Source organism: Podarcis tiliguerta (assembly GCF_965153285.1).
Source record: "Podarcis tiliguerta genome assembly, chromosome: 10".
Taxonomy (NCBI): Eukaryota; Metazoa; Chordata; class Lepidosauria; order Squamata; family Lacertidae; genus Podarcis; species Podarcis tiliguerta.
The window spans coordinates 39,603,282-39,628,381 of record NC_139543.1 but is presented as its reverse complement, the minus strand read 5'-3'; the positions used below and the strand labels follow the sequence as shown (position 1 = coordinate 39,628,381).

General features: G+C 42.5%; 2 protein-coding genes across 3 annotated transcripts in view; both read right to left on the bottom strand.

Moving 5' to 3' along the window:
- SNRPF (small nuclear ribonucleoprotein polypeptide F) overlaps window positions 1–25,100 on the bottom strand; it is a 228,166-nt gene that overhangs the window by 86,624 nt on the left and 116,442 nt on the right. The window contains exon 5 of one of the 2 annotated variants that reach the window (XM_083401096.1): window positions 21,056–21,066. The exons of the other annotated variant lie outside the window; for it this stretch is intronic. The gene's annotated coding sequence lies outside the window, so the exon portion shown is untranslated. Of the gene's footprint in view, window positions 1–21,055; window positions 21,067–25,100 lie in introns of those variants that run through there. 2 annotated transcript variants of the gene reach the window in all.
- The window catches only part of ELK3 (ETS transcription factor ELK3), a 45,966-nt gene that overhangs the window by 4,625 nt on the left and 16,241 nt on the right, over window positions 1–25,100 (bottom strand). The window contains exons 2-4 of the mRNA XM_083401076.1: window positions 10,837–11,045; window positions 9,036–9,830; window positions 4,518–4,640 (exon numbers count right to left, since the gene is read on the bottom strand). Coding sequence (XP_083257202.1) covers window positions 4,518–4,640; window positions 9,036–9,830; window positions 10,837–11,043 — 1,125 coding nt within the window. The 5' untranslated portion in view covers window positions 11,044–11,045. The remainder of the gene's footprint in view (window positions 1–4,517; window positions 4,641–9,035; window positions 9,831–10,836; window positions 11,046–25,100) is intronic.

The window sequence follows — 25,100 nt, the reverse complement described above, 5'->3', positions numbered from 1 at the left end:
TTAAGATGTATGGGCAACCTGTACTCCCTTAAGCCACATGCAGCCCTTGGCCTAATTTCAAGCAGATGGCAAGGAGCGGGGAAGGGAAAGGGGCATTGGGGGGGGGGGAGAGAGAGAAGGGGAGTCCCATCCACTTTTAATTCCAACCCACCTCTCATAGAAGCACAGCCTGCATCTTAACTGCACCCCAAGCAGCCACCATTCAGGCACAGTCTTTATTGTTTCACCAATGTAAATAGGGACACTTCCTTGAGTAGAGTGACTGTGGGAGCATGTGTACCCCAAAATAATGTAGTCGAAAGCTCTTCACCTCCATGCCACTGTTCTAATTCTACTCTACAACTGTCTGTCCTGTACTGTTTTAAAAGAAGCGAGGGTGTTGTTTTTGCTAAAGGTACGCTAGAAAAATGTAATTGTCCTGTAATATGTTATAATCAACCAAGCATGTGAAATGGCAGGCTGTGCATGGATTTAATTGCATGGGCATTAGAAACAAGATGCGACGACCCAAGTCAGATACTTAACTTCAGGAAACCCTCAGGGATAGGGGGCAGAAGAAGAAAGGAACCTCCAGCAACTCATTCTAATAGGTTTTTGTAAATAGAGACATTTGGAACATACGTGTTCAGCCTTCCTGCAATTATGCAAAATGCTCTGATTTGCTTAATAAATTAATCCTGCAATCAACCATAGCTTTGTGTCTTTATTCCTTCACTTGCCATGTCTTGTCAGAGTCCCAGCTCTTCAGAATGAGCTCTCTTTGTGTGTTTGTGCACTGCCTGACACGAAGGGTCCCAGATTCTTCCCTGGAACTGCTCAGTTGCAACTACTGGGCAAATAATATGCAAAACAAACAATGGTATGGATTCTGGCTGCAAAGCGACATCAGCCACTGGGATGTTTGAGTTGAATTCCAGCCGTGCTTCCCTGCTATTGTTTTAGACCTTTATTGCAGACTGAACTGCAGCTTTGAACAAGTCTCTCATTGCCCTAATTATACTCCAAGCTTTCAAACCTGGAGTAAGTTAATTACATTCCTCAAGAGGCTCTACCAATTAACCTGATCCAGTGAAGTAAGCTGGATGGAGGACTCTCCTCGCCCATCTGCTGGGAAACAGAAGTTGTTTTACCTGTATGCCAACTTAAGAGAAATAGTTTCAACAGTCCAACTCCTTTGGCTTGTGTGCCAGAATAGTGTGTCTTAATTTTCTGTAACAGCACCTGCATTTCCCCCCCACACATACATAAGTTTCTTGAAATCACCTGAGCAGCACTGGAATTCCCCTATTTGTCGCTTTCCAGCCCTTTTTTGTACACCAAAGCACACTATCGGCTTAAGCTTTATAAATAAAGTATGTCCTCAAAAGGTGATCATAAGGAAAACCTTGAAAAAAGGTAAACCAAGCTTATTTGGAGTGTTGATATCTGCGCCCCCCCCCCATCTCAATATATTTTTTTGGAAGGAGAAAATCTGCATCCTATGTGTGGACAAAATTTGTAACTCCTGTCCGGAACGTTAGTTGAGATTTCAGCACTCTGCCCATCCACATATTATCCCGGATACAAAACTTGCTCTCACAATATGCAGTGCTGTACTTTGCCCTCAAAGCACCCTTGATGGGGAAAGGCTTTACCTGTGAAGATGGAAGTGAGCGCAGTGAGCCCTTTAAAGAAAGAAACGAGTCCAATCCTTGGTGAGTTAGATCAGGTTCAGGCTCAGCGGCTGTTGCCACTTCTTATTTGGTTCTTGGGAAGAACACTTTTCCTATGCTAATAGATTTGTCATCTTGGCCTTTCTCTGAACCACACGTTAGTCAAATCAGGGCCCTTGATGTGACGGATCTGGATCCCCTTTTCACTTCCAGTTACCACTAATAGGTGCTGGATGCACTTGGCTCTCACTACAGGGCAAGTTGTGGGTGCTTCTGTCTGATCCTAGCTGGATGGCTCTAATCAAGTGTGCAAAATTATGAAATGCTAAAAATAAGGGAGTTCGTGTGAGGCGAAAGAGAGCCCTAGGAGGACTGCTACAAAGCAGGTTGTGTTCTAAGTCAGAACAGTTGTTGAAGCTTAGTGAGGATATGAGTTGGATATTTGGGGTTTTCTAGGTCTTGAAGCTGTGCTGCACAAGTTGGGGTCCATTCCCAGATTTTGGTGGCAAGTGTCTTCTTCCAAATGCTCTGTATCTAGTGCCGCATATACTCCAAACTTTTTTCCTCTCTCCCTCTCCCTCTCCTTGTGTGCATTTTAGAGTCAGGATCAAGCCTGTACAACGACGATCTACAAAACACTGGACTATTTCACATAATGCATTGCAGTATATACTGGATATGAATCTGGTTTGCACGAGGTGCATTGTATATTGACAACCTGGGAATAGCCCACAACTCCTTCCCTGCAGCACCTTCTCCCCAACTTCCATTTCTGCTTAAACACTACCCAGTGTCACTTAGGGGTGTGTGGTTTCTCCCCCCCCCCTCCCGAGTGCACACACTCAGCAGAAAAACATTTACTAGGACAAAGAGGGAATTTATACTTGGTGGGAATGCCTTGAGCACACCAATTTGTACAAGCACACAATTGTTAATTTATTAAGGGGTGGAATGAAAGAATGCAAGCATGTTTGCATGGCTGTAGTAGGCAACAAAAACAAAAACAAAGCCACCAGTTTTTAGAGACGTTTGCAACAGGACTCTGACCTGAACATGAGAAGCAGGTATATTGCAACCAGATACCCGAATTTCAGCAAAACTCCTTGTCTTCTTTGTATGAAAAAATCCTTAAATCCAGGAATGCAGATGGGAATGCAAGGTAGCACAACACAAACTTGAATATTTGCAGATAGCATACCACAGCACTGCTGCTACAGAGGTTTAATAAAAAGCCTACAGTTCTTATAGGCTGAATTTACGGAGACACATTGAAGTGCCTGGTGTGGCAGGAATTTGGTGATCTCAGCCCCCACTCACTTCAACGGCATGGTAACCCTGCAGTTACATCTTCCTTGCTTGCTCCAGGTGCTTCCCTGACATAAATTTACTCCTTCCTGTTATTGGTAAGTGTAGTTTTCCTGCGTCAGCCAAGGAAGCCAAATTCCAGGTGATGGTGCTAACATTTTCATACCCAGTATAATTTCTCCCTTTTTAAAATAGGGATGGGGGGGGGGAAACCCCACATGATACTGTACTCATGGAGCCAAGATGCCCTTGCTGCAATCATGAGCGCTTTCTCTACATTTTTAATCCTTGTGATTTTAAACTGTTCTTGCAGCTTCCCTTAACACAGCCTCAGATAGGGCATGCTAATCCTCTTGAGAAATCTTCATGTTCTTTTGTGGGGGGTGTTTCTGTTTTCCCATGCACAGATAAGTTTTGACGTACAGTCTCTTTGACATATTTTGGCTGAAACATCAGAGCTGCCAGAAAAACATAAGAGAAGCCTGCCGGATCGGGCCAATGGCCCACCCAGTTCAGCACTGTGTGGCCAACTGGTATACAGAAGCATACTACCTCTGACAGTGGAGGCAGAACATAACCATCATGGCCAGCAGCTACCATGCTTACATGAATTTGTCTACTGTTTCAGAGCCTTCTGAGTGGGTGGCCACCACTGCCTCCTATGGGCAGTGTGAAGAAGTACTTTTTTTCATCTGCCCTGAATCCTCCAGCGTTTCGCTTTGTTGGATGTCCCAAAGTATCTCCATATGCATAATTTTACACATTTCTATTGTGTCCCTTTTTGCTCATCTTATCTTTCCTCCTAGGGGAGTTGCTCTATCTCCTTGGTCATTTTGGTTGCCCTTTTCTGAACCTCTTTCTGAGTTGAGGCGACCAGAACAGCACACAGTGTATTCCAAATGCAGCTGCTTCATAGCTTTGTATAATAGCATTGTGATATTGGCAATTTTGTTTTCAGTTCCTTTCCTAATGATCCCTAGCAAGGATTTTTGCCTTTTTCACAGGTGCCGCACACTGGGTCAACATCTTCATCAAGGCATCATCAAGGTGTCTGGCACGTTTGTTTTCACTAACTTATGACAGAGGGGGGACTTAGAATCAAAATATTTGAGAGTTGGGACCACGAGGATCATCTAGTCCAAACCCCTGCAATTCAGGAATCTTTTGCCTAACGTGGAGCTCGAACCCACAACCCTGAAATTAAGAGTCTCATGTGCTACCAACTGAGCTATCTCAGCTTGGCTTATAATTATCAACTGAAGCCACCTCTGCTGCTGCCCTAGTGATAGCAATCGCCTGCCCCTTTAGGAGGCTGACTCCAGAGAAGCAGTAAACCTCCCTCAGTGCAATGTGTAAAGTTCCTGCCTTTTGGCATCTTCATTGCTTTGTCTCTCCCCCTGTTACTGAAGCTCCTTTCCTGAGAGAAGGTATTGTTTTTGCACATCTAATGTTACCTCTTTTCAGAATGGAAATGCCTCCACCCCCAGCCTCAAAAAGGTTCCTTTGGCTACCTGGCCAGAAAGCGCCACCTCAGAGAGCAGAGTCATTGCTCCAACCTACCTGGAACAGGGTGTTTGGTCCTTGCAGCCTGGCAGGACTCAAAGGAGCGACGGGGCTGAGGCTGCTCCAGAAGTGAATGCTAGAAAGCAAGGGACTCGGGGTCAACAGCAATCCATTGGGGGTCTGCAAGACAAAAGACACACGACGTGTGTTCCGACGTTCATCTACTCTTTGGCTTAGCCATGTCTTGACTCACATTGCCAGCCTGAATGTTACAGGGGCGGCCCTCCTCGTTGCTTCGCCCCATAGCTTTTTCTCAGAGAGATGTTTTGTGCTTAGAAACTGTTTTCCTTTCTGAACCTTGGGATTTTTAACATTAGCATTTTAACAGGGATTTGGTGGAAGAATTGTCATTGCACGTACTGTGCTTTCTCTGGGTGAATCCCTATGCAACTTCTTTCTACCTGCATCTTCTTGGAAAGGGGAACTATGAGCAGAAAATGATGGAGAAAGAGAGGAAGCTGGGTCCAAATATGCCCTTCTCCTCACAAAAGGGCTGTTCTACGTCTCACATGAGATCACTCTGCGATCCAAAGCTGTGTTTATGTAAGCAAAAGCACATGAACTGCCATAGAATCTGCCTATTATCACACTGTGTGGACACCTAAGCATTTGCAGGACACTCCTCATGGCAGTTCCCCTTAGGGGAAGGGGCCATACCTCAGCGGCAGAACAACTGCTCTGCATGCATCAGGTCATGGGTTCAATTCCAGCCGCCTCCAGCTAAGGCTGGGGAAAATTGTCTCTCAAACCCAGGAGAGGCCATGTCAGTCACCATAAGCAAAATTGATGTAGATGGACCGCTGGCCTGACTTGGTATACAGCAGCTTCCTATGTTTGCAATCCTTTGGGTCTAGCTTTACTGTGTGAGTCCAAAGCACTGAGCAAAACCAATGTACTCTGCATATTCTATAGCCACTTTAAGTGCTAACACATGAAAAAACAACTGGAATAAGGAAGCTGTACAGGTCTAAACTAAATCAGCCCTTGCTTCAGAATACATGACAAAAATCACTACTGTTTTGTTCATTTTTGCTTTTTGGCCAGGGCAGAATCTCTAGGCTGATGATATTATTATTATTATTATTATTATTATTATTATTATTATCTTTGAGCATAACACTCTCCTTTCCTCTGCTTGTTTACTTTGCAAGTTATTTTGTTTATTAACACTTCATGTTAATGTTGCTGAGTGTGTCCCTTGTAGGATATGACATCACTCTAGAGCAAAGTACCTCTTTTCTTAATAAGGAAGCAGTTTCACTGCCTCATCGTGCTCAGTTTTGTTTTGCCACAATCACATGATACATCTGCCCAGCTGAGAATGAGAAGGCACTTTGTTTTCTAACAGAGAAGGTAAAAAAAAGTATGAACATTGCTTCACCCCCCCCCATGCTGCATATATATTCTGGACAGCTCCATACTGCCTATCACATGATGAGGGATTTAGCTTGGACCCTTAAGAATATGTTCTACCACTGAACTGTGGTTCTTCCTCATTGCTTGTCATCTTTAGCTCACATGGAGTACTTGCAATGATCCACAAATGTATATTTAGGTGGAGGTGGAAGTTACCAAACTAAGGCAACAAAAATTTCCACAAATATCAGACATTGTTCTCACTTTTAATCTTTGAAGAAGAGTAGAAGTGGGCATAATTGTATACCATAAATGGTATATTTACCATAAAATGTATATTTACTGTAGGATGACAGAATAAGACCCCACAGAATGCAACTATGAAATCTCCTAGCCACTGGGACTTACTCCCCAAGAAAGTATATAGGGCTGCCACTTTACAGCTACAACTACAAAAAGTTAAACGGTGACTTAAATATTGGCACATTTATTACAACAAGTTTTCATGGACTAGAGTCCATTTCAAAGCTTATGCCACAATTTATGAACTGGCATTTAACATGCTGGAAGACTGATGCTTTTGCTGCAACAGACCAACCCAGCCATCCTGCTGAAGCTTCCTGCACAATCTTGTGTTTGTTTCCACCGAGATGCATTTTGTTGAACTCTATGGAACTTGCGCCCAGGTTAGTAGGTTGTAGCCCAAATCTACCTAGCTAGGCCTGTGTCGATTTTCAAATGCTATTTTCAGCAGCATGACTCATGAATGAATAAATCTGAGATTTCTTTTGCAAGCAGCCCACAGCTCAGAAAGCAACTGTCAGGTCATTTATTTTTAAAAGAACTGCAAAGTCTCAGGCTTTCATACCCAAAATAACTAGGTTTCCTTTTTTAGCATCATAGACCGAGTTGATCGCTGCTTAGTGTTAACTGTTCTACCACATGTCTTTTGGCTAAGCTCTGCTCCCTCATCAGCACAATGTCGGAATCCTATTGTTCTATACAAGGTTTGAGCAAAGAGCATTTTTTAAGCCAGCCTTCTCTACTCTGGCGCCATCCAGATGTTTTGGGCTACAATTCCCATCTGTCCCAGCCAAGCGGCTTTAACCCCAAAAGAGGTAGATTTGGAATGTGATGGGCTAACATCCCAGCCAGGTTATTACGTGTTTTAACATTTAAAGAATGGATGCTTTATGGTGCAGTGTCTGTGTTCCCTGCAGAGAGTTAGTTTGTCTGACATTTTAGAGTATTAATAAGGTTAATTTTTAAAAACTAGACAGAGACACCTTTTCATCAAGCCAGAAAAGGTCAACAAAACTAAAGTGTCTTCAGTTGTTTCCAGAAAGGACCAGGCTGTACATATCTTAATACTTAAAAGAATGCTGCTTTAAAATACATATTCACGTTACCATGTTAAAATAGCAGTTTCTGAACTGATGCTGGACTGAATAACACATGACTCTTGCAAGATGGCAGTGAAGGAAGAGGAGGACTGCAACTGATTTCCATCAACAACCTCCCAAAGACAACAAAGAGAGCACCCATTTCTCACTAGCACAATGTGTACCTTTCAATGCTAGTGTGGAGCACCAACCTTCTGTTGTTACCAAATGGCTAATGTAAGCAGATGATGCCTGGGATTCAGTGACAGAGGATTCCAGACTTAAAGCCCATCTGATGCTTAATGCAAAAGGGAGAGACAGTTGCATAGACACTCATTCTGCCCTTAAGGAGTCAGCCTTTTTTATTCTGAATACCGCAAAACCACTTTATGATTAAAGAAAACAGCTTGACCTAAACATGTCATTTCATATTTTGTTTGAGAAAGGCCACGGTGCCAGCAAACTACAAAATGTAATTAAGCTGCTAACGGTCTATCCCACTCTAAGGTTATGATTGCTGACTAGCTTTGAAAAGGGCGGGAGGGGGGGGGACGGACAGTCTGGCCTCTTGTTCATGGAAGCATCCAGATTTCCTGGCATCTAAAGTGTCCACTTTCTTAGAAGGCTTTTTTCAAGCCTAATTGTTGTGGAGGGGTGTGATCTCTTGCTTCCCAGCTCTCCAGCAAGATCAACACACCCACCCAAGATTTGGCTTGAAGAAAAGCAAAAGCCTAACTGAGAGCAGATGGGCAATAGTGGGTTTACATGTATTTGATTGCTCTCTTGCTCTCTGTCTCTGTTGTGTGTGTGTGTGTGTGTGTGTGTGTGTGTGCAGTGCCCTCAACAGCATCTCCACTTTGCAAATGTGCCTGTAAGCCCCAATGCTATGCAAAATTCGTCATGAGGAACATGTGCAGAGGTTTCTAGCAGATAGCTGGAAGTGGTGAGTTATCCAACCTGGAAAGCTGTTAATACAGGAATGAAATTTACATGGAAGGCAGAGCATTACTGAGCTGGGTCTTCTCAGTGGTGGTGCCCCTATTTGAACACCCTTCCCACAAAGATTTGGGAGGTGCCTGAACTACAGTCATTCAGATTAGGACGGTTTCATTTCCCCAGTGGTTTTGTATTTTATTTTATTTATTTATTTAACTACTGTCATTCAGGTTAAGACCTTTTCATTTCCCCAGTGTTTGATGGATGGATGGATGGATTGATTGATTACATTTGCATGCCACTTCTATCTTCCAAGGATCTCAAGGTGGTGTACATGGTTCTCCCCACCCCCATTTCATTCGCACAACAACCCTGTGAGGTAGGTTAAGGGAAGAGAGTGAGCTTCATGGCTAAGTGGGGATTCAAACCGTGGTTTCCTAGGTCATAGTCCAACACTCTAACCATTATGCCACACTGCCTCTCTTTCAATTTCGCCTATGCTGATGTATTACTGCTTTTACATATTTTACTGACTGATGCTGTCCTGATTTTTGCTCCTGCTGTATTTGTTTTATTTGTAATAATTGCTTTTTAAAAAAAGTAACTTGATTGTATTTTTAATCTAAGGAACATTTTAATAGAAAAAGGACTCATACATTCTTAATAAACTACAAGCTGCTTTTTTTCTTTCTGTCCTTGGAGGAAAAAAGGCACTTTGACCATGGGCATCACTAAAAGGAACTCAGTTGGCAATCCTCTACACGCAGGAGTAAGTCCCACTACACTCAGCAGAGCTTACTTCTAAGTAAACATGCATAGGATTCCCCTGTCAAAGTCTTACCTGGGCAGTGAAGAAAGCAGGAGTCAGGGATCCCGAGGGGAGTGCTGGGCTGTTGAGGGCAATGGAGCCAAGGTCAGTGCTTGAAAGAACCATTGGAGGTGCTGAGATCTCCAAACCTTTGGGTTTCTTAGCCTTTGGGGGAAGAGAAGGAGATTTTGTCTTGGATCCTGACGAGAGGTTCAGTGGCTCGAGAGAATCAGAATCCTGGCAACTGGACTCCAAAAAGATGCTTCTGTGTTCTGAAGGGAGGGGTGAGTTCGGAGACAGAGACGGCGACCGGGAGGAAGATGGCGAAGCTGACGAGATGCTGGCAACATTGGGCAACATTAATGAGGATATTTTTGCAGAGACAGAGGATGCTAAGAAAGCAGAAGCAGCGGCTGCCTCGGATGTTGATGGCAGGGACACTATGGGCCTCATGACTTGCTTGTCTGATTTGTTTGTCACAAACCTTATAACAGTTCGGACTTCTTCCAGAGGTGTGGGCCCCTCCAGCTTCTCCTCCAGCTTCTCTGTTTTGATCTGCTTGAGAGTTTCTGGCTGGTTTTGCAGGGAGTTGATGGTGAAAGAGGAGTACAACCCCGAATGGATATATTCATTACGGCTTGCGCCTTTCAGGGCCGCCAAGCCATGCTTGTGTTGCTCTCTACCTTCAAGAGGCATCTTGCAGTCGCTGTCCTGCAGCAAAAGGCTCTCCCTGCTGATTTCCACAGCATGAGGATCCATCTTTAAAATGTCAGGGAATGACACAAACTTGTACACAAACTTCTGCCCAATCACCTTCTTGATGATGTTCTGCATTAAACAGCAAACCAAGTGTGACATTCGTTAGTATTTTCACAAAGTAGCTCAGTGAACAGCATCTCCTCTACGAGGCAGGAGGCTCCAGGTTTGATTCCTGGCCTTTAAAGTTAAAAAAATCAGGTAGCCTGTGGGTTTACTTGGGCCTGACGTGGTTACTTAAGCCACAAGTCCATTTCCCCCAAACCATGCCCACCTGTGTCACACCTGAAGCCCCTTGTGATGTCAGGTGAGAGGCAGGTGGCGATGTGGCTGCCAGTGACCAATTGGGAGCCTTTAAGTGCACTCGTAAACATGCACTAGCAAGGGAAGTTTTGCTGTCCCTGCTGATCAGGAGGCCAGCTGGGATTGGCTGCTTGTGGGGGACTTCAGAGCACTCCCTCACCTGACATCATTGTGGCATCAGGTGACTGACAGGTGGGCAGCCCCCACCTTCCTGTCAAATTTGGCCTGCAAGTGCTAGAGGAGATAAGATCTGGCCCTGAGGTAACAGGGGTGAGAAAGACCCTCAGCCTGAGAAGCTGGAGAGCCACCACCAGTTAGAGTAGTCAATTCTGGGTCCAACAGACTAAGAGTCTGACATTCTATAAAGGCAACAGCCTAACATAATATATTATGTGGAATCTGATTGACAATGCTTCCTCCTTATAGACTGTCTGTAGGCTGCCCTGCCTTTAGGTGGCAGTTTGCTGGGGAATTTACTGCTGCACTGTTTTTGACATTTTGAGGGGGTTGCTTTTTTGCATTTAGGCAAGGAAAATGATGCGTTTGGCTTTTAGTTTTTTTTTAAAAAAAAATAAAGACCTTAAAATATATTATTGATATATATGGCTGGCTGAAGTGGTATTTTACTGTCTGAATTTTGTATTCGTGCTAACTTTTGTGAGCAGCCTTGGGGGGGCTCTTTTTAGCCAAAAGGCAGCACTCCAACTTTAACAAGCATATTACTACTCTTTGCTTTCTTGTTTAAGCACTGTACAAATAGAATTTTTAAAATTACCTTGTCATAGTAGTATCTCAGCGCTCTGCTCAGTTTGTCGTAATTCATGTTAGTTTTGTTTTTTCTGAGTCCCCACAGTTTAGCCACTTCTTCTGCCTTAAGTAGCTTAAATTCACCATCATTAGATGTCCAACAAATTAGGTGCTCATGTTTCTGATCGAGAAGCAACTGCAACAGGAACTGCCACAATGTGATTGCACTCTCCATGCCTGCAATGGACAGGAAAAAAGGGGGGAGACAATGTAAACATTGCCTAACCTGCTCATCTTAGTTTCAACCACAGCACTTATGTAGGATCATATACGAAATTATACGTGCTACAGGAAAGTACAAAATTAAAAAATGGATGTATAAAATACTGAAGAAAACACATTTTAAAATATCCCAATAAACCCTATTGTAAAATTATTCTGTAAAAATTATCATTTTTTGCTAATCCTGTAGTATAATATTCCAGAGAGAGAGAGAAATATTCTAGCCTAAACCCAGCAAAGAGTGAAGCCCATTGATTTCAGTGGGCTTTGGCATTATTCCATGCTGGATTGAGGCATCCTTTTTAAAATATCATTTTTCACATTTAGCATATACTGAGATACATCTTATTCTGAATATCAAATGTCCCAAGGATTTTCCAATAAGCTACCGTTTTTGCACAATGGCCCATTGTTCTCTCTCTCCCTCTCTCTTACCTCTGTAATAGTCAATGGGATCCAGGCTGCCATTGCATGGTTTTTCTCTCTCTCCCTCTCTAAGCGTAGACACAAAGGGACTGCCTAACTCTAATCTTATTTCTGTCCTGACTGTGTTCAGAATACTATTGTAATTCTGGGGTTTTCATTTTCCTGCTGTTGCTTTTGTATAAAGTTGATGGTGGAAGCAAAATATACTATGGCGATAGAGAACATCAAAGTTACAGTGATGTTCCTGTAAACATGGACTGGTGTCAACACACCTATACATGGACAGAGTACAGCTTTCCTGGGACAAATACATGTCTGAATACACCCTGTACACATAAAGTGAAAAGGCCACAGATTGTTTCCAGAACTTCTCACAGTTTACTTTGTTTAGAAAATGCTGGGCTTATGTTCGCTCAGTTCTGAGCTGGATATTGTTGTAATATTTCTCTTTCATAGCCTCTCTTCCTTTTTGCTATTACATTTTTGGGACTACACCCTTCACACCTGGGCAGAGAGATACACATGCCCATCATCTCAGTGCTAAGACTTAAGGCATTTCTCAAGGAAGTCTAAGCAAACAGTTTGAACAGTGATAGGAAAATAACTCTTTTTGATTGTTATTTTTATTTTTAAAAATGATAAAGAATTATGCAATATTATAGTTTAACTTAGGATCTTCAGTACATTGATGCTGCACCTTGCTATAACATCTTATAATATTTTATTTATTTAAAACATGTACACACTACCCTTCATCCGATTTGGATTCCAGGCTGGTATACAACCAGATCTCATATTATAATATCAAACGATAACAGGAAGGCAGAAAATAAGAGCAAAACTAGGATTTACAGCAACCTGAAATGTATTGCCAAATAAAAATGTTTTTACCTTGCCCTGAAAAGATTGCTAAGGTTTTATTTATATGTATTCGCTTGCTTTCATTTTGTAGACGGGTGGAATGGCTTGACCTAGCCGGAACCATGTTGTGCTACGGTAAAGTCAAGACACTTAAGAAACCATTTCTCTCTTGCTTCTTCATTGCATGTGGTGCTTTTTCTCTTTGCTTCTCCTATCCAGATTACTGATTCCACCCACCTAGTAAACTCAAGCAGGGAGGGGGACCTGCTATAGATCAGTTTTTCAAATTCTTGCTCCTTGCTTCAAAAACAGCACTGCAATTGTAAAACACAATGGCATAAAAGCCATTCTGTTTATTTCAGTGCAATTTGGACTTGTGATGGCAGAAGACAGCTAGATAATCCCACTTCATACATATACTTTTTGCTAACAGAATGAAACGATGCCCCTATTTGTACATCATTTTAAACCCTAGTTTAAAATAAATTATGGTTTAATGTGAACAAGCTGGTAGATGCTGCTAAAATGCAGGTGTTTGGCTCCTATCTCTCTTCAGCCTGGGGGATACAATCAAGATGCTAGCTTTTTGTGATGAGCCAGCGCTCATGGTTTGTTTCCTTGTAACAAACCACAGGCACAGTAAGACAACATAGTTGTTGTTGCCTTACTATTCACTATTTGTTTTGCAGCAACAAACTACAAGTGCTGTTCTGCATGTAACACAAAGCCAGGCTCTGGTTTGTTTCTTCCCCTGCAGGAAGGAGCGAGAGAGGAGCAAAGAACATGTTCAAATTAAACCATACTTGATTTTAAACTTTAAAGTGACAAACCATGTGAATGTCTTGGTTCAAACATCTGACCAGCTGTGTTCAATATACACTATCAACCAGAGTAATTTGCACAAATATTACTTAATAGTGATGAGACTGGTAGGTGCCTATATTGTGCGCAACCAATCTTGTACTGAAATTCTGGAGAATATTATATGCTTCAATTAAGAGTGGAAAGGGGGCACACAAAAAACCCTGCCCCCAATATTCTTACACGTACCACCCTCTTCTCAACCCCCAACCTTCCTCAAGTTGAACGGGGAAGGTTTATAAGGTCACAATTGCTTGGTGTTTTCTTATTTTCTTATTTGCAGTTATTTATTTTGTGATCCATTTAGAGAACATTTCAATGTAGAGGGAAAGCTCATTTAAATAAATAAAACCCGTATCTGTGCAAATGTCAAAGATCTACAAAGAATTAGCATCTATTGTTTATACAACAAGGAAAAAGTAAATTAGTAAGACAGTTAAAGCAATATATTTCTAACTGTCTTTCTATTAGTAAGACAGTTAAAGCAATATATAAGCAAGGTAATATTCAAAGGGAGACATACTTCTTCCAGTCAGTCTAAAATATAAGATCATTCTAAATAATGTGATTTCAGAATATCTGTATATCTACAATCTCTACCTTAGAAGTGAGTCTACAAACTAACCACTTGCCTACTACTTAAGCCTAATTGTTGTACTTCTCTGCTTCCCTCTGCTTTGTGTACAATACCCGATGAAGGTTGTTCAGGAGAACCTGGAAGCTTGCCACACTTCTGTGACATTTTCTCTGGTCCCAATAAAGGTATTGCCCTGTTGTAGATTTTGAAATACAGTACAGTGGTACCTCAGGTTACAGACGCTTCAGGTTACAGACTCTGCTAACCCAGAAATAACAGAAATTGCACTGCGGCATCAGGAGGCCCCATTAGCTAAAGTGGTGCTTCAGGTTAAGAACAGTTTCACGTTAAGAACGGACCTCCGGAACGAATTCAATAATTAACCCGAGGTACCACTGTATTTATTTTTATAAAAAGTGGCCTTATGTGCACATTTTCTGTATCTGCCACTAGGTGGCGCACAACTTCTGAGTCTTCTAGTAACTCTTCCACATTGGCACTGAATAATTTCAAACGCTTCCTTGCAAAGTCCCAGATGAAGCTGTGCGCAAGGAATCATCCCACAGGATTCTGTTTGCAAACCTATCAGGCTTTAGTGCAGCCTTATAAGCAGAATTTTTAAAACCCCTTTTTCTTTACTAGAAAAGCACATTCTATGTTATTAAACGTTTTAATTCTTTTGAGAAATTTTGTAACTGCATTATGCAGACTCACATACAGACACAGGTTTATTAACCTGAGGTGCGTGCACACACAGCAACAGCCTTGTGGAAGACATGGGGTACATAATATTCCCACATCACAAGATATGAATCAAAGACTCCTCTGAGATGAGTTGCTACTATTCCAATTTCACCAATATGAGAAAAAAGGCTATGAGGACCTCGGCTTGGAATTGTCCCACTCTCAATTCCTCAACTCTAAAGTAGTTGACTATGGGCAGGCATGCAAACTCTCTACCACTTAATCAATATCAGCAACTATTATCTCATTATGGCAGAACATAATCTGGATAACTAGTGAGAGTGGCTACATGACTTTCCGTAGCAGGGTGGTTCGTTTCTGCCTTATGCACACCACAGATTTAACACTTCATTCTCTGTTTGTTTGTTTATTTGTCTGTCTGTCTCACCTACCCACACTTGTTTCACTAGCATTCTTTTTTTTAAAAAAAATGCTTTAAATATTTCCCTCTAAGCAGCAAGAATGTCTATTCTGTAATTCCCATCTATGCAACACTTATTGCTGCTGTGTGGGACAGGGCACAGGTTCATGGGGAGTCATTCCAGACTCATGAGGAAACCCATATAAGTTTATGTAAAATGTATTTTTAGGCTCAACTATATGTATATTTTGGCACTTGTAAAGCCCAGGCGCTCATTATGTCACACAATGTTTTTATGCACATCTTAAGTGTTTCCAGAGAAGTCCTTTTTTGGTGCAGTATAAAATCAGGATAATTGTATAAATGCATCCATTTAGCATTTTGCTGGTAGATCCTTTCAAAGAAAAATCCCTGTCACTTTTAAAAAAGTACTATTTGAAAATGCACCTTGCCCATATGATTCTTGTTAACCATCTTATGTTATTAAATCCACATATTAATTTTCAAGCATGCATGAAGCAATCATAGGCTACGTACATGCAACATTTTATCGAAGAATCAATGGAGACCAAGTATTTTTTTCTGTAGTCCACAAACAATATGGATCTATTGCATATTTTTGTCTCTGAAAAGCGCTTATTGAGAAACTGGTTTCATTGCAAAAATAAAAACTTATTGCAGATTGATTCACATGGTGTGTGCATTTGAAAACAGAAGTAAACAGATGTTGGAGGTCCATACAATGGGGGGGGGAGGGGGGTGTCCACACTTGCCCAACTTTGTTGTGGGTGGGTATATAAGCCAAGATCACAACCACCATTTCCTTCTTCATTCCCCTGGGGCACGTACAGGGAAGAAAAGGTGTGGATAACTGACTCTAGCGAAGGGTTTTCAAAGGCTTATCAAGTAACCCAGGGGTAGGCAACCTAAGGCCCAGGGGCCAGATACGGCCCAATCGCCTTCCCAATCTGGCCCGTGGATGGACCGGGAATCAGCGTGTTTTCACATGAGTAGAATGTGTCCTTTTATTTAAAATGCATCTCTAGGTTATTTGTGGGGCATAGGAATTCGTTCATTTCCCCCCAAAAAATATAGTCCCCCCCCCCAAAGTCTGAGGGATGGTGGGCTGGCCCACGGCTGAAAAAGGTTGCTGATCCCTGAAGTTACCACACCCACTTTTGTATCTAGAATCAATCTAGATGGAAAGCAGCATATTGAGGATGTGCAGGAACAATTCTGGATCGAGGGGGAAAACACAACCTTTTTGTGCTACAGACAGGTTAGTCTGTGCACAGGCATAGATTTTGGTTAGGGAATACGTAGAAGTAAAATGGCCTTGTCACAATGAAGGGGGATCTGTGGGCTTCCATCCTACCAGCCCCAGGCAGCTTATGGAAGCTGTCATCGATCATCTGCCGGGCGCCAGGTCTCTTACATCCCTGCTTTAACCCATTGTTGTCTCCAAACAAGAATTGGAATAGGTGCTTCAAACTGGCTTTCCAGTTGTGGCACAGCATCCAAAGGAGTCATTCCACAAGTAGAATGACTTCTGCCCACTCAATTGAACTATCCACCCACATGCCCCAAACTGAGGGTCCCCACAACACTCTGGAATACATCTGGGTGAGGAGGAAGATGGGGACTCACACAATGCCTCTCTGGCTTGGAAGCAAAAGGAAGCAGTAACTATAGTCTGAGCAGTTCAGATATAATGACCAACTACAACTGCCATGAACCAGGAAGCCATCATTACAGAATTGCTACCCTTTTCAGGTTTTTATCAAGCTTTTTAATTTCAGCCCACCATGGGGAAACTCCCAAAATACAACCGCCTAATTGGAAATCGGTCTGAAATATTGTGGAGGAGGGCCAGGGCGGTTGACTGAGCAGGAACGTTTCTTCCTGCAACATTTTGTTGCTGGATCCACTTGTAGCTAATATTATTGTTTCATGGTTAATGGTTTATACTTCTAATCTGTTATATTAAGGGGAGGGCATATAAATTGCTCCTCCCTGCTCAACCTCTTAGCTACAAGCTTGCCTGAATACCATGAAATGATTCACCACTCCCTGCACGGCACCTGAAAATGTGCCACTTTAAAACTGCTCTGCAGAGATTTCTGCAGTCCTCCTAAACTGCATGTAAACAAGGACAACTGATTCCCTTGTGATGGTAGGTTATCCAGATATTTATTCTGATTCCATATCATTCTGTCCTATTTTCCAATCATGAAGGTTCTATGGAACCTGTCATCAAATAAACCAATGATACAATACAGTGGTGCCCCGCAAGACGAATGCCTCGCAAGACGGAAAACCCACTAGACGAAAGGGTTTTCCGTTTTGGAGGTGCTTCGCAGGACGAATTTCCTATGGGCTTGCTTCGCAAGACGAAAATGTCTTGCGAGTTGCTGCGATTTTTTTTCGCTCCCCACCCCCTTTTTCTAAGGCACTAAGCTGCTAATAGCCTTTTAGTAGCTAATCCGCTAATCCCTTAAACCTTTAATAGCCGCTAATAGCCGCTAAACCGCTAATAGCGCTAATCCGCTAATGGGGTTGCTTCGCAAGACGAAAAGACTCGCGGAACAGATTCTTTTCGTCTTGCGAGGCACCACTGTAATTGGCTGTAGCACAGCAGAAATCTACACACACTTCTAGAAGTCCCAGGATATAGCCTGATGGTACATGAGGCCACCACCTGACTGAAGGTAAGCAAGTCTGGGTCTTGTCAGTGACTGGATGGGTGACCCTCTGGAAGTAGCATGTATGGGCATCATCCTGGAAGCAAGCCAGGTTATAAATACAAGGGGCGGGGATGAATAAATGAAATTGAAGAGACAATGCAAGGACCATTTGTCAGAACATAGTATCTGAAAAGGCTGTGAAATGGATGGGCACCAGCAATAATAATAATAATAATAATAATAATAATAATAATAATAATACCCCGTCCATCTGGCTGAGTTTCCCCAGCCACTCTAGGCGGCTCCCAATCGAGTGTTATAAACAATACAGCATTAAATATTAAAAACTTCCCTAAACAGGGCTGCCTTCAGATGTCTTTTAAAAATAGGATAGCTGCTTATTTCCTTGACATCTGATGGGAGGACATTCCACAGGGCGGGCGCCACTACCGAGAAGGCCCTCTGCCTGGTTCCCTGTAACCTCACTTCTTGCAATGAGGGAACAGCCAGAAGGCCCTGGGTGCTGGACCTCAGTGTCCGGGCAGAATGATGGGGGTGGAGACGCTCCTTCAGGTATATAGGACTGAGGTCGTTTAGGGCTTTAAAGGTCAGCACCAACACTTTGAATTGTGCTTGGAAACATACTGGGAGCCAATGTAGATCTCTCAGGACCGGTGTTATATGATCCCGGAGGCCACTCTGAGTCACCAGTCTAGCTGCAGCATTCTGGATTAGTTGTAGTTTCTGGGTCACCCTCAAAGGTAGCCCCACAGTGGTTTAAGTCCCTACGTTTGCAAAGTGATCTTGTTAATGTCCTGGATGGGCAGAGGTAAGACACAGATTTAGGGCAGTGTGACCAGTTCCACTACACTGGGCACCAAGCCTGGGGATGCCACAACTATGACATGGTGAATTGAGCAGAATAGAAGGTGGGGGGGGGGGATTTTGGCCTTGCACAGGTTGCAAATTTTAAAGATCAAAGTCCTCCCTGACACAGGTGACATTAAATATAAAAGGGCACAGGTATAAGCTGCTATGAGTCATGGCAATTAGGCTTCCCGCCACACAGGCACCTTAACCAATTAGATCGCATGATTTAATGGGTAACTTTTGCTCCCAGCAAGGGTTGAGCTTGGATTTATCAGGAAATGCAAACGGGGGTTTGCATTTTTTAAAATTAAAGTGGAACATGTCTCCTGGAGGGAACCCATCGCTCTCAAGGGGCAATAAATGGCCAAATTAGAAGTGCTAACATGCGCCAGGTATGTGAGAGGATTCATTAAGTTTATGCAGATTTGTTCACACTTGTGGCTAGAATGTTTCATTGCTTGCCCTGATTTCACATGGGGGGGGGATCTTTGGGCCTGCATACTACAGTGGCACCTCGGGTTACATACGCTTCAGGTTACATACGCTTCAGGTTGCAGACTCCGCTAACCCAGAAATAGTGCTTCAGGTTAAGAACTTTGCTTCAGGATGAGAACAGAAATCGTGCTCTGGCGGCACGGCAGCAGCAGGAGGCCTCATTAGCTAAAGTGGTGCTTCAGGTTAAGAACAGTTTCAGGTTAAGTACGGACCTACGGAACGAATTAAGTACTTAACCCGAGGTACCACTGTACTTTCACTGATTTACCACAGTGATTCTTGTACTTGTTTCTCAGAGCAAAGCTCAATTCTGCAGTTTCTCAACCGAGTTTCTCTGAATAGGCTTGCTGTAGACGTGCCTCTGTAGCATCCCTCCCTCCAGCTGCCACAGACCTGGGCTGAGGAATTCCTTTTCCCAGAGGTCCCAGCGCTCATGCCTTGGGTGAGGGAGCTTTCCCCATCCTAGCCATGGGAGGAAGACACATTCCCAGCGTGCTCCCAGGCATCTCTTTCTAGAGCAGGCTTCCTCAAACTCGGCCCTCCAGATGTTTTGAGACTACAGTTCCCATCATCCCTGACCACTGGGCCTGCTAGCTAGGGATGATGGGAGTTGTAGGCCAAAAACATCTGGAGGGCCAAGTTTGAGGAAGCCTGTTCTAGAGCCAAAACTTTTCCAAGGGGGAGGCAGGAGACTCTCTCCTCCCACCACCGATCTGCCCAGGGCAGGTAAATTAACTTTGATGCAACGAGCCATGATTACATGCACATCTGCAAAAGGAAATAGGACTTCTCCAGCTACCTAGCGCACGGCTAATGTCTGTGTGTGTGTCTGTGTGTGTGTGTGTGTCTGTATGTGCACATCTCTCCAAGGATACAACTTTCCACTCTCTTTTTTTCTTCTTCCAGGCGCTCTAAAAAGCTCTCGGGTATTAGTGCGTGAATATCCATTTATCGCTGCTCAATCTCGACTGTGTCTAGCAGAACTTTCCCCCCTGTTCCCCCCCCCCCCCAGCTGAATGACGTAGGGCATTGTTAGCTTCACTTCGCTTCCTCTTTTTCTGCAGGCTGCAGGCAGGAAACAGGGGAAAACGGACCAGAGGAAACCTGGCCTTCTACATCTGTCCTTGTTTGTAATCTCAGCTCTGGCTTTATTTTGCTAAAGCACCGCAGGTTTCCATTAACCCCTTAAATGCCAATCCAGCTTCTACTGAGTTTGTCATTCTCATTTGGGCTACATAAGGGGGAAAAACCAGATAATTTTACTACCTTGAAACTAATCAAACGAAACTCAAATTTTGCATGGAGTGCTAATCTGAATAAGTTTACAAATGTGTAACTGAATGGAGCGTGTCTTCCCCCTTTATTTTAGCATCAATATGCAAAAACACCATGTCCTTGGGTGTTTCCGAGACTTAAAAGCCAAGCTTAGAAAAAGCACATCCCCCGAGGAAAGAAAAATGCTTTTAGAACAACATCAGTAACATACATGCTTACATTTCTGTTATTCAGACAAAATATGTATAAGCAATAAAACTACAGTGGAACCTCAGTTTTTGAATGTAATCCGTTCCAGAAAGCCGTTTGAATTCCAAAATGTTCAAAAACTGAGGAGCGATGGGCAGTTGGCAAAATCCATTGAGGGGGAAAAAGAAAAACACGCAGGAGAAGCTGTTCGACTTCCGAGGCGCGTTCGAAAACGGAAACAATTAATTCCGGGTTTTTGGCGTTTGGCTTCCAAAACGTTTGGCTTCTGAAACGCTCGAAAACCGAGGTTCCACTGTATATAAATTGGTGTGTGCGGAATGTTGTGTATTTGAATATCATACCGCTTCTGCAGTACTCAAAGCATATACCAATTTTTGTTAAATTTGTTCCAACTTAGTTTCCCCCCTTTCCTCTTGACATAATAAGTCAACTGTGCCATTAATACATATTTCCTTAACTTGTCTCACATTTGGGGTTGCCAGTGTGGAGTCCTCCAGATATCGTTGGACTCCAGTTCCCATCAGCCTCTGCCACAATGGCCAATGACCTGGGATGGTAGGAATTATAGTCTAACAACACTTGAAGGCCACAGGTTCCTCATCCCCAAAATAAATGATCAGCCTAACGTCCTTTGCTGAATGCTTGATCACTTATCTAAGTAAATAAGTTTTCCCCATCTGGCAGAAATGCTGGGTTTTCCCCAACCACTTCCTATTTCTCATCCTTGAAGCATCTCAATAGAGAATCATAGTTTTAACTATGGCTCAGGCACTTGCTTTCCTCCTTGAATATATATTACGCACAGATGTTCCAATAGCATTTGCCACTCCCTTTAACATTTATTGATCTGGACAAACCAGCACCGAGGAAATGATCTTACAGATCTGGCTTACAGATTTTATGAATTAGAGATGAAATTGGGGTGGGGTGGAGAACGGGGAAAAGGACATGAGGCTGAATAATGAAAAAAAAGGATACATTTTTCTTCACAGAGTTGCACTGGGTTTTTAGTATGAAAATGTTCAATTTGGAACTGATGGGAATTAACATACAGGGGTGTGTTAATTTATACTCAGAGTAAACCCAAGTAAATTAATGGATCTAAATTAGTTGTGTCCAGTATGTTCAGTGGGGTTTACTCTTGAGTAGGATTAATGCTTATTCTGTACAATATTTTTTTTAATGTAAACTTAAGACAGAGGCTTGTGATTCCTTAAAAAATTAAGAGATTTATTGAACATACGTAAGGGTTCATGGGCAAAATCTCACTTTGTTAGATGCATGAAGTGTTTTCCACAGATACACACACACACACAAACACCTTCATATACGTGATGCATCCTGTGGCAGTTGCATAATATCTATATGTCACAATAAGGACATGTTCACAAGACAGCTGCCCCTATTCCCAGTTGGATACAATCTCACACAAGCATATGGAAAGCACATCCCCAGGAAAAGGTAGGGCTTTCCTACTGCGGCAAGAGGAAGTCAACAATGCAGACTGCTCAGACCACGCTGGTTCCTGGATCTTTCCTGTTCTGGCGTTTTCTCACCTTATGCAGCAGCAGATACTATTGCTGTGGTTACATGCATCTTTAAAAACCCCTGTACCCGACAGCTATCCAAAATACAGGTTTTCATTTGATAGTATGGAAGTGGGAGTGACCAATGTGATCTGTAGTTTCTTTTGAATGGGAAACTGTGGCATTTGATAATACTTTCTCAGGTATTTTCAACACTCTTCTCAACCTCTGCAAGACAAAGGCCTGCAGTGGTGAATAAATAGTTAAGGTAAGTAATGAGATCCCTAAAGGAAAGTAAATAGAGGGACCATTTATTTTCACACTGAATGGCTGACTACAAATGAATAGCTACCATTTTGATTTGGGGACGGGGCTTTTCCCATGTAACTCCACTGCAGTCTGTGGATGCGAGGAGAGATTTAATGTAAGCATCATAGGTCACAGGGAATCTGTTCTTTACTGGATACTGAATTTTGCTGGGTGAGGGCTCAAATTGTCATCCTCAATGTTCATGGTGCTTTACAGAATACAAGAGGAGGGGCCACGGAGTATGATTCAACTGTTAAAAGTTGGACTTGCAAGGAAATGTGTAACATGTGCAGTATAGAACTATTATATTTTGATTTTACTACCTGCCCAGGACACAACAATTTAAAATATAACATTGAAAACAGTTTATAACAAAGTAAAGTGAGTCCTAAGCAGATACATATCTGTATTATTAATGCAGATTTTCATCTAAACCACTAATTCTCTTGTGGGTTTTAAGATAGATTTCACTGAGCTTTAGCAAATTTTCCTCTCTCTCTCTCTGGTAACTGACACAATATTTGATGATCCTGTTTTCCATACCCAGAACTGCATCATTTCCCAGTCAGTGCATCCTCATGCCTGCCCCCCCCCCGCCCCGGCCCAATATGATGACACTGTATAATCTAAATCAGGACTTCCTCCTATTATATTTCAGAGGCGTCTTTCTGGGAAAGCCAGATATTAGTTAAAAGGTAGGAATTCCTGCAGCACCACCCAGTGGAAACATTTAAGAATTCTTTGCAACTCCTGTCAAGTTTTCTAAGATGGCTTCAGAAAACCAGCAACAACACAGAAAGGTTCCAGAGCTATTTGGAATATTGTGTCTTTTGTTGGAGCAACTGATTAAGCAAGACAGTAAACTTGCAAGCTGAACTGAACTCTTCCAGGCAGAAGTTAAATGCATTGCCTGTAGCACTTTAGAGCCTATCAATCATGTATGTATGCAGCACAGTATGCTTTCAGTAAAACTGCTGTGAAAAGATGAGTGATTAGGTATGAGGCTTAAATCTTAAAAACCCCATGCTATGTCCTTAAAAAGCTAGTGCAGAGATTAAATCATGGGTAGGCAAACTAAGGCCCAGGGGCCAAATCCAGCCCAATCACCTTCTAAATCCAGACCATGGATGGTCCAGGAATCAGTGTGTTTTTACATGAGTAGAATGTGTCCTTTTATTTAAAATGCATCTCTGGGTTATTTGTGGGGCACAGAAATTCATTCATTTTTTTTCTTCAAAATATAGTCTGGCGCCCCACAAGGTTTGAGGGACAGTGGACCGGCCCTCTGCTGAAAAAGTCTGCTGACCCCTGGATTAAACCCTAGAAATGCAAAATGTTCATCAATTCCCCTATTGCATAACACTTTTAAAAGATGAGAGGGGCAGAAGAACCTGGTGTAATGATGAAGCGGTTTAAGTATGTACGAAATGCCCCTGTATTACTCTGCCCATATACATCAATGTTAGGGGTGACTTGAGTTTTGACTTAATATTTAAAGAGGTACTGAATGGCTTTTGAGGTGCCTTCCATAGCCAAAGCTGCAATGTTCAAAATGCTGCTTTTAAAGACAATTAAAGTACCTGTCAATTTTTCTTATATTTTCTGCCAGTTTAAACTTGCCCTATTCAACTTTGAATATACTTTCCTCTTAGCTATAACATTTCCTCTCTCCCTTAATCTCACAGGCATGCTTGAAATTTGCTCACTGATATTTGAAAATGTTATGCTTTTCTCCCCTACACACTATCTTCCTTTTAGTTTTTCTTCTTCTCCCCTACCACCTTTTGAATTCTTCTGCCTCCAGATAATTTCAGTCAAGATTTTGATAGCTTCGATAGCTGTATTTGTTGCAATATCACCTCCAACAATGCACCCCAGTTAGATGGTCAGCCTTGTTAACGTTGACTATACAGTACCAGATCCCTGTTCCTGGTTCCACAGCATCCTATCAGTTCATTTCTGCTACACCAGTACTTTTATTTATAAAAATGTTATACCACTTAACAAAAATAATCACACACTTAACGAGTCATCCCTTAAGAGATGTGCATGCAAACCCAGCCCAGCAAGAATTGCCCTACATACCACCCTATAGGATGCTGAATGTAGGGTTTGCTTCTTTTTTTACTCTATGCATCTTTGCTATTCCAGGTCTCCTCAAACAATGCAAGCCTCACATAAAAGCTTGAGTCTGCACACAGGTTATTCTTCCTAGACTGGGGAAACTGCCTTCAGGAGGAAGGAAATGTTGCTAGTTCCTCCTCATTAAGGCTTTTAAAATCCAACCTGTTCAGATGTTTCAAAGGGTAACCAAAAAGCCCGTAAATCTATACTGGTTCCAAGAATCTATCATGGGATGGAAATAAAAATGCGCACAGGCTCATCTTGCTTCCTGCCCCGCTCATGTGGTGAGCATCTGTGGCATATTGGCACAGCATTCGGTTCCAGGTTCAAAGTCAGCCTGTATCTTTATTCTTTCCATATGAATCTCTGCTGTGTTCTTCTCATGTCCGTGTGGCAGAGAGATAATTATTTTGCTGACTTACATAAAACTTGAGATGGCTACCCCTTCTTTAAACATGGAAAACATAGATGTGATCAGGATGAAACAGAAACCAGTAACTGCTACTTGTATACGACTACTTAAGTTCATGGGTAGGCAAACTAAGGCCCGGGGGCCGGATCTGGCCCAATCGCCTTCTCAATCTGATCCGTGGATGGTCTGGGAATCAGTGTGTTTTTACATGAGTAGAATGTTTCCTTTTATTTAAAATGCATCTCTGGGTTATTTGTGGGGCATAGGAATTCGTT